This window comes from Salvia splendens, chromosome 6 (genome assembly GCF_004379255.2).
Source record: "Salvia splendens isolate huo1 chromosome 6, SspV2, whole genome shotgun sequence".
NCBI classification, from domain to species: domain Eukaryota; kingdom Viridiplantae; phylum Streptophyta; class Magnoliopsida; order Lamiales; family Lamiaceae; genus Salvia; species Salvia splendens.
In genome coordinates this window covers 32,919,604-32,935,220 of record NC_056037.1, presented here as the reverse complement: position 1 = coordinate 32,935,220, position 15,617 = coordinate 32,919,604, and the positions used below count along the sequence as shown (strand labels likewise).

Genomic DNA, 15,617 nt, shown 5'->3' with positions numbered 1-15,617 from the left:
ATTAATAATTAGAAAAACACAAAGCATATTATTAAAAAACACATTTCAAATACAAAAAATAAAACTACAATAATTAATAAAAACCTAATCTAATAATCCGGTTAATCTGAACCAGATCCTCCAATATCATTGAAGTCAAAAGAATATGTTCTAAGTGCATCGTCATTTGGTTGATCTTCTTGTTGAGCTTTTTCTCGTAAAATGCATTTTTTTTCGGCTTGAAAAAATGCACGACTTTGGGGATAGTTTATGGAGCTTAAATTCATAGATAATATTTTATTTTCTTCCTTCATTTGCTTGAGTTTGATGCTCCCCTTTTGATTTTCCAGGAATAGAGCCATTTGCGAGTTTGCATTTTCCATGCCATCCTTTAGAAGCTCATTTTGCTTTTCTAGAGCCATGATCAAGGATGTCGTATCTTCGAGTATTTTTGTCTTTAGTTTTGCTTTCTTTACTCTTTTGGGTTTTGATGAAGATGAATCACCAGGGACTTGTCCGCCGGAGGGGATCACCTCCAACATTTTATAAAACATCACATAATACACCAACAATAAATTGACACGTGGATATTATTTAAAAAATCATAAAAATACTGCCACTCCAAATTCCTCACGCCAAACACCCTTTCTCTCTCTACCTCTCATCCCCACTCAAACTTGCATTTTAGCAATTTAAACCGGACAACATCAAAATCCGGCATCTTCAATTTCGCCGGCAATGATCTCCCTTGCTGGAATTCAATGAACGACGATCTCCGCCGCGGGAAGCCGATGATGGTGACGAATCTGAATTCAAGCAATAAAATTGAATACAAAGAACAGAGGTAGAGAGATTTACAAATTCTAATCGAGATCTCAGCGCAAAATTAAAACTGGAAGTACTACTGCCACATGCACTCCTGAAGAAGAGAATGCAAAAGCTTTGCAAAACAATGTTGAAAAACTTCCTAGTCTCTTTTCTTCTTACATATTTGTTCACATTATGATTTTTTAAATACCCACGTGTCAATTTCTTGTTGGTGTATTATGTGATGTTTTATAAAATGTTGGAGGTGATCCCCTCCGCTTGTTCACCATCATAATCAAAACACATATTAAATGAAGACAAAGCTAGTAACGCTTGCCAATTATGAGTCTGACTTTCTGAATCAGAAGATTTAATTTCACATGATGGTTGTCTAGAGCTCTGTGCACAATCTTGAAATTTTTCAAAATTTTTAATCACTTCCCAAACATGAGAAAATTTCCAATCCAATTTAGAATTGGGATCATCTTGTGCAGCTTCTTTTATCTACATGAAGTTATAATGAATTAATAACTCGCAAAAAGAAAAAAAAAATAAAATACGATTAAATACTCACTGTGACGTGAAGCTCCACTTTGATTTCTTGCTTCAGCTGCTTGAGACATTCACGGAATTTCTTTGTTGCTTTCTCGATGGTTTGAATACGAGCCTGCATAGATCTTTGCGTACGTTGTGGCCAAGTCGGGTCTTTATCTTTGATGAATGCATCTTCCACACGATTCCATTGTTGATTTGATGATTCATAAGTCCCTATAGTTGGGTCTTGTAAAATCCGCATATAAATTTGACATAAAAGAATGTCTTCATCATTTGCATAGTTTTTTTTACGAGAAGACATTTTGTGTGGAATGTTGAAGATGAAGATGAGGTATTTGTGAATCTTGTGATGTTGTGAGCTCTTATATTTATAGATATAGGATATGATTTTTGAGTTTTTGAACGAACGATTAAGATTAATTTGTGTTTTTTTTATGAATGACTAAGATCAAAAGCACGTGGATTTTGCTTTTGTACTTTTTTACTTTTAGATGGATAACCATGACTAGTTTGTATTTTTGAAATGAATGGTTGAGATCAAAAGCACAATGATTGCACTATTTGTTAATTGAATATTAATTTTTTATTTTGTAAACCGCAGCGCAGTACAGCACGATTCACTTTAGTCATAGAAATCAACTTTTGAATTAATTGTCTGAAATTTCGATGAAAATATCTTTACGACTAAAATTTGAAGAAAATCGTCGTATGAGTAATGGAAAATAGTATTCCATTTAGCCAAGACTAGTATTTTTCTATTCTGATTGCACTCATCATTTTAAGCACACTATTTGACGCTATTAAAGATTATTAAAAAGGCCTGAAATTGACTGAAAAAAAAACATTGCTGCAAATATTAGGGTTGGTGGATAAGTAGTAACTACTCATCCCAATCCTATCATTGCTTCCCTCCATTAATTAAAATATAAAATATAAAATATAAAATATAAAATAATGTCACCACATATTATAATCTCTCCTCTTATTTATTGATGAATTACTACTACATAAATTAATAAGACGAATTACGTGGCGTTGCGGTGGAGTTGACTCGTTATTTACCAATGTGTTCCCCACCGACCCCTACCACATAAGATTAAAATCATTTGACTTCTTAAATACAGATTTACGTTACAAAATTAAATATAATTTGTGACAAAATAATCTGGCTAGTGTGTTTTTCAATTGGTCAATTATGTAACATAAATTGTTATAATAACTACTAGCTTATAATTTGTCTAAGTTGATCGATGATTAACTTATTTACTCACAATTGTAAATTTATCAGTTGACCAAATTGTTTTTGTGCGAAATTTAATGTTTTTGTAATAATAGTATAGTGATAATTGTGTGATGTAAATAACATACAGATCTTGGTTTTTAACCAAACGAGATCTTCTAGTCTTACTATGGCCATAACGGTTTTCACAAATGTCAGTTATTTTAGATAAATATTGATAACAAGATAGCAATACATGTTATTGCAATTCATTAACTGTGAATTATATCGATATCAAGATATTGTTGTCACGTCTTTTTTTAGTCGTCAATGAATCATATCAATAATAAGATATTGTTGTCACCCTAACACAAATGAGAGGATAACTATAAGATTAGTTCAAAATAAATCTTATGTTAACCTGAATACCTGATTAAAGACGTAGGATTCATGTGAACTCTTACTATGATTTTTTGAATTTTTCCAACTTCCCGCCTACTCTTGAATTCTTACAGGTGTCAGCAGACAATGTTTTATATTGTTAAAATAAAATAAAAAAATCTTCTTTTTCCCAATCGATCGTTAGAGTGTCCACTATAAGACGGACACCCCAATAACCCCGCCCCAGTTTTTATCCACAGCCCCAAAATTATTGTCCACAGTCCAAAAAATTTGTTTCCGCCACTATGGTGGACACTTCCAATAGCCCTCAAATTTGATAATCAATTTTCATTTTAAAATGTTTTTAGTTTCAATCAGGTATAATTAAAATCATCGCAATGTAAATAATTAGAAAACGAGGTAATTGAGACCGAATATTCGTTGTATTGAAAATTATAAAATTATAAAACGAATATTTAAAATAAAATACAAATAAAAACTCTTCCTCCCTCGCTGCTGCCGGCCGCGGTTGCCCCAGGAGCATCATCACCCAACCCGCTCAATCCGAGTGATGAGCTTCTGGTATATATTCCTGATGTACGGGTCATCGGTGGCTAGGTATTTGCTGCAGACGTCCTGCAGTTGTTGCATCAACTGCACATCGAGGTTCTCCCTTAAGACCTCGTGGGGACCAGGAACCATGGGCTGTGCGAATGGGGAGGGCTGCGGGATGCGCGACCAAACGCGGCTGACGATGGGCGGGAGGCACTTCTAGCCCCTCTGGCGCTGCGGATAGAGGCCTGTTGTCCCGGGGGCCGTCTTCGCATAGTGTGTGTAGCGGCGGGCTCTTCGACTTGCTCGTCGTTCTACTCGAACGAGTGCGAGCCGCTTCCGCTACTGTAGTCTCCGGGAAGGTTGTGTCTTGTACGCTTCAGCCCAGGAGCTCCACTGACCTCTTGCGCGCAGATGTCCTTGAATTTCAGACAATCCGCGAAGACTAGATACTCCTCCCACATTGTAAACTTCGGCCAGCCCTCCGTTTTGTATTGGCCCATCGACAAAGCCTTCACGTCTGCTTCGCTTCGGCCACTCTCAGCGTGGAGAAGGTTGTTCTGGTATATGCTCGCGAACCGCTTGGTAGCCGGCAGAATCCTATACCACTTTTTGCGGATCTGTTCTGGTTGGCGCTCTCGGGCGCCGGCATGTTTGAACTCGTTGTATGCCATCAGGACGCGCCTCCAAAAGCTCCCCTCGTCTGATCGGTGCCCACTATGGGGTCCGATGTGATGGCATCCCACGCTCTCGCCATGACCATGGACTCCGCTTTGGTGTAGAGCTTGCCCTGTTTGGAGCCCTCGCCACCGCCACTGCCGACGCCGCTGCCCTCGCCACTGCCACCGCAGCCGCCGCCCCTACCGCCACCGCCCCCGGCACTGCTTCGGGTCAGAACGGGCGTTTCCACCCGTGCTGCAGGCGTATCCGGGATTTCGGAACTGAGCAGACCCATCATGGTATCCAGAGCGTCTTGGTCTGCTTCGGTGTAAGGAGATTGGCTGGATAAAAAAGGGGACTTCGGGCGCGGCTGGTTAAGCGCGTCGAGGTTGGGTCTGTAATCTCCAAACGCTGAGCGACTTAGATTCCGCTGAAAAGGTTGGGGCGTTGGAGAAGACCTCCACGACTGAGATGGAGGAAGGTTTGGACACGATGCCCACGGCGGGGAGATTGACTCCAAATCCACGGCTAGGACGGAGACCCTCCATATCCCGAGGGCTGAGAAGGATAGCCGCCATATCCAGACGGGTTAAGAAGGATAGCCGCCATATCCCGACGGCTGTGAAGGATAGCCGCCTGACAGCTGTGAAGGATTGCCGCCTGACAGCTGTGAAGGATTGCCACCATAGCCCGATTCCTGCGAGTCGGGTGATTCGTTGTCTCCACCGTGCATTTTTAGAGAGTGAAATTGTAGATAGTGAATGAAGGGAGAGTATGTGAAAATGGTGATAAAATGGGTGGTGGAGTGGTATTTATAGAGTTAATTTTAAAAAAAATAATAAAAATTCGAGGGGCGCCGGCGCGCCTATAGGCGCGGTGAAAGGCCGCCCGGCGCGTCCTCGCCCCGGTTTCGCCGAATGACCGTCCGCCCCAGGGCGGACGTCACCTACACTATTATCCGCCCCGGGATCGCCCCCGCCGAGACTATAGGCGCGGCGGTCCCATAGTGGATACCAGGGCCGTCCCGACAAAATCAGAGGCCCTGTGCAAAAATCTAAAATGAGGCCTACCACTATAGAAAAAAAGACAATGCATTTTAAAGCTATATGATAATTAAAGAAATATACAATTTCGAACCTCGATTGCATAGTCTTTACTTGAACAATATCATTCTTTTGGTGTTCTTTGAAATGAAATCTTCGACGATGTTCTCATATGCAATCTTCTCCAGCATCTCACTCTCGAGTGCGATTATGGCCAAATCATTCAGTCTATCTTGTGTCATTGTAGAACGCAAATATGACTTCAAAAAATAGTCACGGTGCTAGAAAAAAGGCATGGGCGTTGCTATACAAGAGAAATATCTTTATTGGGCTGAAAAAATAGGAATACATGTATATGAGCTGAAATATTTCAGAGGCCACTGAAAATTGGGGGCCCTGTGCGGTCGCACAGACTGCACGGGCCAAGGGACAGGCCTGGTGGATACCCTTACTACTCCACAAATCTACAATGCAAGTTGCAAGTATTGTATTTTACTCGTATTTATAAAAATCATCATCAATCACAGATTGAACAAAAAGCACGTCACTCGACTTATAAATATACTACTACTACAAATGACACGATAAAAAAACGATTGTGAAAGATGTAACAGTTGTGATTACTTTTAGATAAAAAATCTTAGAATCCACAGATTGGAACGAGTACGAAGTTGTGTTTTTCAATCAAACTAGTGTTATCACCCGTGCTATGCACGGGACATAAAATTTTTAAATATTAAAGATAAATTCTTAGGTAAGTAGATTAAAAAAAGATCATAAAAAATATAATGATGTTTATAATTAAGAATATGTGTTAAACAATAACAAAAAGAAAAATGTACTATAAACAATAACAAAAAGAAAAATGCAGTACTTCTCTAAACCCCTTCTAAATGAAATATTTCATATTCGACAAATGATGCTACACAATTTTAATTTGATATGAGTGGAGCAAAATAAAATAAAATAAACGATAAATAGAAGATGTGCGACTAAAGATCAAATAGTACGTGTTAGTTAGAATAAGATATGCAAGTAAAGGAAAATGTGCGACTACGAATTAAAGAGGAATAAATTATATAATTTGAAAAAATAAATAGCTCAATAGTTTTAATCAAAAAACTATATTCTACCTAGTTATTTAAATAAAAAATTTAAGTTAATCCATGTTTCTCTCCCTTGATTTTTTTTAATTGCCTCTTCTATCCTTCTTTCCATTCTCTGTGGCCGCCCGAGGCGTCGCGGGCGACACCGGCCAGCCGCTCACGTCCACAAAATTATGTGAGTTAATTCGAGCGCACATCATTTTATCCAAGCTAACCCAAATACTAATTAAAAAAAGTGGTCCAAAAGAAAAAAGAAAAAAAGGAAAAAATAGAAGTAAATGAGAAGGCTATTAAAATGTCATTCTGTTATGTCCTCTCGATTAATTTAACACCGCAATTTATTAAAAGGAAAAAAAATCATCACAATTTCCATTGCTCCACCATAGTATGTTGAATTATTATCAATATAATATCTTTTTTTCTATTTCTTCTCTGTTGGAGAATCCAATTTGAAATCTCTCAAAAATTGAAATCTTACATCTATATTAAAATCTAACAGGTATATGCATGATTTATAGACTATTACCACCATTCAAGTTAAATTAAATGTACTACAAAAAAAATCAACATTTTAAAGTACAACAAATTAATAGAATTCATGGTTTAGGAAGATATATAGAATTAATAGAATTTTTTAGTTCATGATTTAAAACATGTTTTTTAGAATTAAGAAGACATGAGCAAACAAATACAAAAATCATATTTTTCACAAATAATAAATTCACTTTTATCAATACTAATTTCAATAATGCATGATAATATTCATAAACATAATATTTTGAGAATCATAAAAAAAGAAATAGAACTCAGTCATAAATAACAATATCTTAGGTAGTGGAATAAATCAAAATCAACTCAATTATAACTATGTATACTACTTATAGTAATTTAAATATAAATATATTTCTCTCTCTAGAGGTGTGATCAAATGCAAACTCTCTATCTTTGATACAAACTACAAACTATGTCAACGGACTGTACAAATTATGTCACCGGAGTGTACAAATTATGTCAACAGGGGTCGATGTCAACGGACTGTACAAATTATGTCACCGGGGGTCGATGTCAACGGAATGTACAAATTATGTCACCGGGGGATGTACGGAGTGTACAAATTCTGTCGACGGGGGTGTCCAAATTCTGATTTTTCGATGACAAAAAGTTGACATTAGAAAAATCTCTTATATTAACCGTTGATTAATTGTATTAAGTGAGTAGGATTAAAGTTTGTATAGTTTGTATTATAAAGAGTTTGTATTTTAACATGACCCCCCCTCTCTCTCTCTCTCTATATATATATATATATATATATATATATATATATATATATATATGGGAGCGTTATTCTCCTATTCATCCCTTAGATCCTTTATTCTTCTTAATATGAGCCGTTAGATCTCATTCATCAACGGTCTAGATGATCTGCATTATTACACTATAATGATGCATTATTAATCAGTGTGCATTATTCAACTGAAAATCTGCATTATTACACTATAATGATGCATTATTAATCAGTGTGCATTATTCAACTGAAAATCTGCATTATTAACTGACACGTGGCACTAATCTAACCGTCGGATGACAAAATCGTGGGGCTGAGATCAAGAAGGAAAAAAGAGAAAATATGCAAAAAGGAAATGAATATATCCCTATATATATATATATATATATATATATATATATATATATATATATCTTGAATGTAAATATATATTTATAAAGTAATTTCAACACATTAAATTAAATTAATATATTTAACTAATTTTAAAAATATATACTATTATATACAATAACAATCCAAATGTAATTTTAAAAATGTGTTCAATTTAAAATTCTACTATATTATTAAAAGCCCATATTATTAAATACACAAAAAAGCCCAAACTAAACCCGAATAGACTAAACCCACGCCTCCACATCTACTCTCCCACCTAGAATATATATTTATAAAGTAATTTCAACACATTAAATTAAAGCAGTTCATTTCACCATTTTTTTGTCCAATAGATGCTACCTTTTATTATAGATCCACGCTGCCACATACACAACCCATATACATATATAGTGTGAACACAAATTCTGCAATTAACAACATTCCCACAAAATGACTAAAAGGGTAAAAAATTAGGCTTCACAGTTTCTCGCCAAAAGGACATTTTTGACTTTTCATTAAACTGTCACTTTAGATTAGTATAGATTGTAATAGGCATGTAAATACATGCATATTCAGTGTTTTATGATTTTATCTGAAAATTGAATTCAAATATGTTGAATTCGGTTTATTTAATTTTTGTTTCATTAAAGTTGGTGCAGAAATCGAAATTTGCAAATTGAAATTAGTTAAGATCCAAATAAAAAAATGATGTTTTTATTACCCCAATGCTAAATTTAATTTATCATATAAGCTTTATAGACTTCTCCCCCGAAATTTGTATCGAAAAATAAGATAAATAAAAAATTTGTATATCTGAATTATAAAAAATGGTGAATTTTTAAAATACATTAAAAGTTCGAATATTTACCGACCCACTATAATATAAATTGTTTATCATTTTTTAAAATTGGGCATAAATAAATAGTGATAGTATTCGATAGCCTATTCATGTCATAATTAATTTTGCAATTACTCGATACATAATCGGTATAGTATATCATTAAATAGCGTATTGTAGGCTATAATAGTATAACTCCCATTCAAAATGCAAAAATTAAACGGCACAAAAAATAAATGATCTTGTAAATAATTATAGGGTTTAATGGTAGAAGTATAATTATTGGAGTAGTCAAAAAGCGAAAACAAATTGTAACTAAAACAAATTGCCAACATCTTATATCTTCTTATTAATTTCCCTATTCTTTTCTATTTTATGTACTAAAACAAATTGTAATGGAATTTCATAGAGTGGTCCTTGTGGAATTTAAAAAATCGAAATGACTTCTTTTTAAGTTTTTATTCTGAATTTATTATTATTATTATTATTATTATTATTATTATTATTATTATTATTACTACTATTATTATTATTATCAATCATTTACTAAATTTATCATCTGTGGAAGTTTGTGTAATCATGTCGATATTTAATTTTCCTCTTAACTTTGAGGACTTATTCAATCAATAATTGATATTGGGTGGACTATAACCATCTAATCAATTAATGCTAGTGTGAACACAAATTCTGCTGCCCACAAAATGACTAAAATGATAGATTATTATGCTTCATAGTTTCCCGCCAAAAAGGGCATTTTTGACTTTTCATTAAACTGTCACTTTATATTAGTATAGATGTGTTTAAATATACTTAAAAAAATTTAAAAAAAGAGAGATTAGAGTACTAAATTTGGCAGGATTAATCTATGATCACGTGCCTAAGTCACATGATCACACCGAAACTGCAACAACTAATCTGTAACTCAGACTCATAGCTTGATAGTCAAACAAACATCACATGATCCAACATGCATATGATTCCAACAAGATCTTGCACATATATATATGACTGAATGGACTGGATGAGCTCAACCACACTTATAAATCTCACTGTAAAAGCCAAACTCCATCGTTATTGTATCTACGCGAACAAACACTGCAACACACCATCAAAACAGAGCACATCAGTTATGAAATCCAACCTGAGTGTGGTGGCATCGTTGCTTCTTGCACTGGTGTTGATTTTGCATTCCAACGTGCAAGGAGCTCGAGCCGGGAGAACCCTTTTGGAGAGAGAGAGTGTATCTACCTCGGCTACAAAGTCTTTAAAGGGATTGGATGTAAAACAGAATATTCCGTACAAGAAGGAGAAGTCGAGCTTCAGAAGAATACCTCCTAGCAGATCAAATCCCACACAAAATAAGTAACTTCTAACTCCCAAAAGAGTAAAAGCATTTTCCTTTCCATACCAGGTTTCACTCAGATTTGTTGTGTTGTGTTGTGTTGTTGTGCCAGGTCTAATCATCCATAGAGAAGATAGAACCTGTCTTTGGCATATTAGAATTCGTCGTTTCTTCTAGGAGAGGACCACTTTGTTGCAACTTCGGATTGCAACCAATTTTGCTGTAACTGCAATATGTTTCTCTGATGTAATTCTTAGCTTAGACATGTGAATACAAGAGCTTTTCATCCAGTTGATTCCATTTCTTCAATGTGCCAAAAAATATACTACAAAATGCAATAAATAAATAAATATCTGTAGAGAGTAGTAGATTTGAGTTAATCACTAATCCCAGCCTGGAGCTTCTTGTTCGAAGATTCTGACAATCCATCTTTTTTACGCCGTTTCTTCTCATTCTTAGCACTTTCTCCATCTTTTGATGTTTTATGCTTTTTGCTTTTAGAGAAATCATCGTTATTGTCTTGGGAGAAACCTCGAACTTTCGATATATGATCCCCTGATTTTTTCACTTTAGTCGACCCCTGATGAGCCAAAAAGGGTGTGCCGGATTTAGAAATAAAACCAGTAGAAAGGCCATCATCTATCTCTTTCCTTATGCCCTTGAACTTTTCCGCTTGAGTGTTTTTATAAGAATCCGAAAGAAAGTTTCCTCCTCGAGAAGATTTGGCATCCTTTTTTCCGAATGCTTTGTAGAATTCGGTGAAGACAGATTCTTTGGAAGTTAGTCTAGATCTCCATTGCTCTGGTCGTCTTGCAAATCTATAAAGAAAGCAACTTAATAAGGTTCATTATACCAACAAAGTAAACGATATGTAACTTGTTTGTCAAATTCAAGAAATGTAAACAATGAGACAAGCTGTTGGTATTTTTTAAATCCAGTGAGTCAAGGAAGCAGGAAAAAATGTTAGGAAGTTGATAGCACGATCAAGACGAAATATATCAAGACGGAGCATGCAATCTAGAAGAGTACTCAACGTATATATTTACCCCTCAACGTCAAGTTTCTTCAAGAGATACGGGCCCTGTCTACTCTTAGACAGCTCTGCTTGGAATGATAATAGTTCCGACACTATTGTTTCCTTCATAGACAAGTTGCAGGCATTGAAGCATTTCTCGATGGTAAATGTGCCCGATGGAAGCACAGCAAGCTCTCCAAAATGTCCTCGAAGCCTTCAATTATCAAGCAGAAGAAAATATGATTAATGTCAACACAAAATAAAAACGTCTAACCACTGTGAGGATCGTGCATTGAATTAAAACAGCACAAACAGGTGAGGTTAGGTAAGGAAACAAATAGGGTAGCTTCTCATGATCTCATCATACTTGCCAACTATCTCGTACTTTTGCTTAGCAGAGATGCTTGAAACGAGAAAAGCCTCGATAACACGGGGCCCCAGCAGGATCTTTTGACGCTTCGAGAACATGTTTATCCTCTAAAGATGTGATGCTGTTGATATATGATTTTATGAATTCCTGTAATACAGAAGCAACCAATCGCATTGCCTTTTAAATTCGTAGGAAAACGTATGAAAAAGTCAAAGAAATAGTGTGAATAACCATATACGCAAAAAATTACATTTGGGGTGTCTAAGATGACAAGAAGAAAATAGAGCAAGTCAATTTTTGGGCCAACAAATATAGAAAACTTAGTTCTTTAGTCTTAATCTAACTTAATGCTACTAATTAGTCATGTTATAAGTTTTATCTCATCAGGAAAGTATTGAATTAGCTGGTTAGGCTTCTTTAAACAGTCAAAGATGGCTGCTAATTCAAAGAAGAAAATATTATTAGAGATAAGCCACTTACACTGGGGTATCTGAAAATCGACTGAAGCATCAAAGAGCCCAAAACATGCATTTTAAAACCACTTGGCCAACTCCAGTTTTCTTTATCTACAGAATAAAGGTAATTTTCAAGAAATAATAGCCGCGGAACAATGCATGCAGAAGACTCGTCACTCAAACAAACAGCATCAGCAAGGGCTTGACAACACTGTCAGAAACCATAACATAACCAAAGTTAATGAACAATGAGAATAGCAAGAGAGCTGTGTTCAATGAAATGAACAATTCTGCACATATATAAAAGAATACCTCATGCAGATTACACTGAAGTCTTTGACTGGCAGCAACAAGAGCTGCCACAACTCCAGCCCTTCCCAACTCAAGAAGATCTCTAAATTTCGGCCCCAGTTCCTCAAATATCAACTTTATCTGGACCCATAAGCATTCATTTAGATCACACTACTAATAAAACTGAAACTTAAGGAGCAGAACTAAGATTTAAAAAAACGTTGCATGCTTTGTGAAGTCACATCAATGAAATGCTAAATTTAGAGATGGTTTCAATATAAAGACTTTACTGTGACATTGTCAATAATTTTTCCGATTTTAGAGTATTGTTACTCCTACATTATGTATCTCAAAGAATTCTGTGTGGCATTGTTTAAAGATAATTGACAATACAGATGCCACAGTAACAAAGTTTACAATGAAAAGACTTTCACATAATCAGATTAGGATGATATAGTAACTACACTTGTTGATTTAGAACTTCACAGAATCTAAACTTGCTACGGAAGCTTCAATAGCCACTCAACTTACATGTTCTTGCCCTCTTGCATGAGATATCAATGCTTGTATGACAAAGTTTCCACAGAAATGCGATGACAGCCTAAACAAAGAATTCTTGAAGGATTTTGTGAATATGTCATTGTAAACTGTATCAGGTGCCACTGCCAAGATGACCTGTAAATATGGGTGATAAAAAATTAGGAGGAGAGGTCATTAGTACAGAGCAAAATGACATGTCCCATAAGTAAATTGTGTTATAGTTCTTACCTCCATCAAATGACAGTACACATTTTCTTCCACTAAATGTCGGACTTTTTTAGCTATCTTAACTTCAATGAAGCTTTCTTCTGATTCAGCATCGGTAGGGCAGCCAAGGAGAATGCGAATCAAAAGGAACAGTTCCTCCTCTTGCCCAGCTAATAATTTCAAAGCAGTCTGCCAGTTGAAGATTTGTATTTCATTAGATTTAAGCAAGTCAATAAGGAAACTATTGAACAAAAATCACATAATAGCAGTGGATGCGATGGTGGTGCATATGAAACAAAGTGATTGCACAAAAAAGGTCAAATCATTAGCACGGGTCAACACCGTTCCTGTGCAATAAAATGGAACTTAGCAAAAAAAACATGCCTGCAGAACCAAACTACTATATTGATTAGCTTGCATGTCTGCCCTTGAAGGATCGACCAGCTCTGATATGAGAAATTTTAGTTGATTCGGGAATGGCTGGTTCTGTGGTGTGTTATGACTGTCCCCTTGAGATGATCGCAAATTCAAACGTTCTGCCAGCACGACAGATGGGTTCGTACTATGAAATTCCAACGAGTCCATGGGAACTCCTTTACAGAGACAAAGAAGTCTCCGCAGGACATGAGATCCATAACAATTGCACATTATATCAACAGGTTTTGCCACAATTGCCTGGTAAGAAGAAAAATAAATGAGAAGCCATTTAAAAACTTTGATACGAATGTTTCAAATGCTATCAGCTAGCTCTATAGTTCACCAGGAAATGTATCTCTAGTTGTAGGCAAGGCGATTATTACTCCGTATTAACAGTAACTGACTCCCAAGATTAAAGGTATTTAAGCATAGGATATTTCCTCAGAACTCATGTCAGTAGCAATACCTCGCACAATACGGATAGTGTCTCTTCGATGATAGGGTGGCTTTCGGCATCCTCAAGGTGCCTGGCCAAAGACTTGAGAGCCGTTTCAGCTACATGGGAACCGGACCTGTCCATGCAAATCTGGGAAAATTCATCAGCTGAGCTTCGCAGAAAAGAACAAAGACGTGCAACCTTCAAGAAGAGTTTGCATAGTGTGGCTAATGATATAATCAGTTGCAAGCTCCACTTCTTTGCCTCTGGCTTCTTCCAATGCAGTACCGCATATAACGGATCGCTCCTCCACGTCCACCTCTGTACCTTCTAATCTTCTATTACATTGGTGATCTCTGAGAAGTACTTAGCTGTATCTGGATCAACCTGCTTTCTACAATAAAAACATTCACAATAATGCATCTACATGAGGCACACTCACAATGAAAATAGCACACATGAATAAATCCCCAAAGAAGAAAAGCAACCTAACAAACGACGCCTGAGACTCAGCGTGAGACGCTGAGCCTCCCTTGTCCCGTGAAAAAATTCCGAGCTCTTCCTGTTGCTCCTGGTCCACCGCCTGAGTCATCCATGTGTGAATAATTGCGATGAAATCCACTATCTTTCTTGCTTCCTTTCCTGCCCATTTTCCTCCGTGTAAACGAAGTTTTACCTTGTTCGGTAATCAAGCCGTTCTGAGATGAACTATGTGAGTTATGGTTTCTCAATGCCAATGCTCTAAAACCAACAGACACCATACCACTCACTTCAACACACAGAGCCCTAAACCGTTCATAAAAACTGTGATTAGCTAAACTAAATTCTTCAGCAGAGTACTATTTATTCAAACAAAAATGGCAACTTAAGATACCAATTCCATTCATGCAACAGAGATAATCCAATAAAACATCACAAAAAACGCCGAAATTCAGTCGAGCTAGCTACTTAATCAAGCAAATAAACAAATTCAAGCTCATAAACAAACGGGAACGAGGCACTAAGATCAGTGGCGGATCGGGGGAGCCAGGAGGGGGCGGGCGCCCCCTCCATGCGACTAATTTCCCCTTATCTCGAAGGTATATTTTCCATATCCGCCCCCTCCGTTGTCTCCGACGTCGCCCCGTTGACCGAAAAAAATAACCATTATCTCCCAAACTCAATTGAAATAAAATTTTAAAACTCAACTCAAGCCCAATTAAAAAAGAACTAAAAGCCCAATCGTATCTACCTTTACAATAAAATTAAACTCTAATAAATAAAAAATAATAATGAATAAACTTCCGCCTTAAAGAAATCCCCAAATTCCATACGCTCTGGCGGAGGGAGTGACGAGTCTGCTCCTAGCGAAGCTCTGATTTCCTCCGTGCCGTCCACCCTCCGGACTCCACAACCACAACTCCACAAGTCCGCCCCTGCTGGCTGTTGCCTCTCCAATTTTCATCTCAAGAAGAAGCCCAACCATTCTCAAATTCCAGAAGCATAATTTCATAAATTTGAAGGTGTGTTGTGTTTTGAAATTCAAACTCATGCCTTTGAATTTGTAGATTTAGGCATTTAGCCATTGAGGAAAGATTAAATATTTTCCTTTTGGAATAGGAAAAAAAAGTAGCTTAGAAGATTAAAGAGGCAGCAGCAACTCATAGTTGAAACTTGGAATAGGAAAAAAAAATACAACAACTGCATTTGAATTTTAAAGAGATTGGAAATTTGGAATGGCTATAAAATGAGAAGTGTCAAAGTGGTT

The 15,617-nt window shown here is 36.4% G+C and overlaps 2 protein-coding genes and 1 pseudogene across 3 annotated transcripts; 1 reads left to right on the top strand and 2 right to left on the bottom strand.

Moving 5' to 3' along the window:
* Positions 1-23: 23 nt before the first annotated feature.
* On the bottom strand, positions 24-1,663 carry LOC121807693. Of its 2 annotated transcripts, XM_042207959.1 has the most exons (3): positions 1,361-1,663; positions 1,070-1,290; positions 24-495 (listed from the first exon to the last, which is right to left on the bottom strand). In XM_042207959.1, exons 1-3 carry the CDS (start codon positions 1,640-1,642, stop codon positions 102-104), a joined length of 897 nt encoding a protein of 298 aa, XP_042063893.1. In that variant the 5' UTR covers positions 1,643-1,663; the 3' UTR covers positions 24-101. The 2 variants fall into 2 exon arrangements, 1 of the variants encoding a protein (XP_042063893.1); XR_006052019.1 differs by lacking the exon at positions 1,070-1,290 and having other exon boundaries at positions 24-785.
* A 7,938-nt stretch (positions 1,664-9,601) lies between these two features.
* Positions 9,602-10,371, top strand: LOC121807729. Its single transcript, XM_042208012.1, has 2 exons — positions 9,602-10,159; positions 10,252-10,371. Exons 1-2 carry the CDS (start codon positions 9,810-9,812, stop codon positions 10,265-10,267), a joined length of 366 nt encoding a protein of 121 aa, XP_042063946.1. The 5' UTR covers positions 9,602-9,809; the 3' UTR covers positions 10,268-10,371.
* Positions 10,372-10,392: 21 nt separating this feature from the next.
* LOC121807728 lies at positions 10,393-15,571 on the bottom strand (annotated as a pseudogene).
* Between the last annotated feature and the right edge of the window lie 46 nt (positions 15,572-15,617).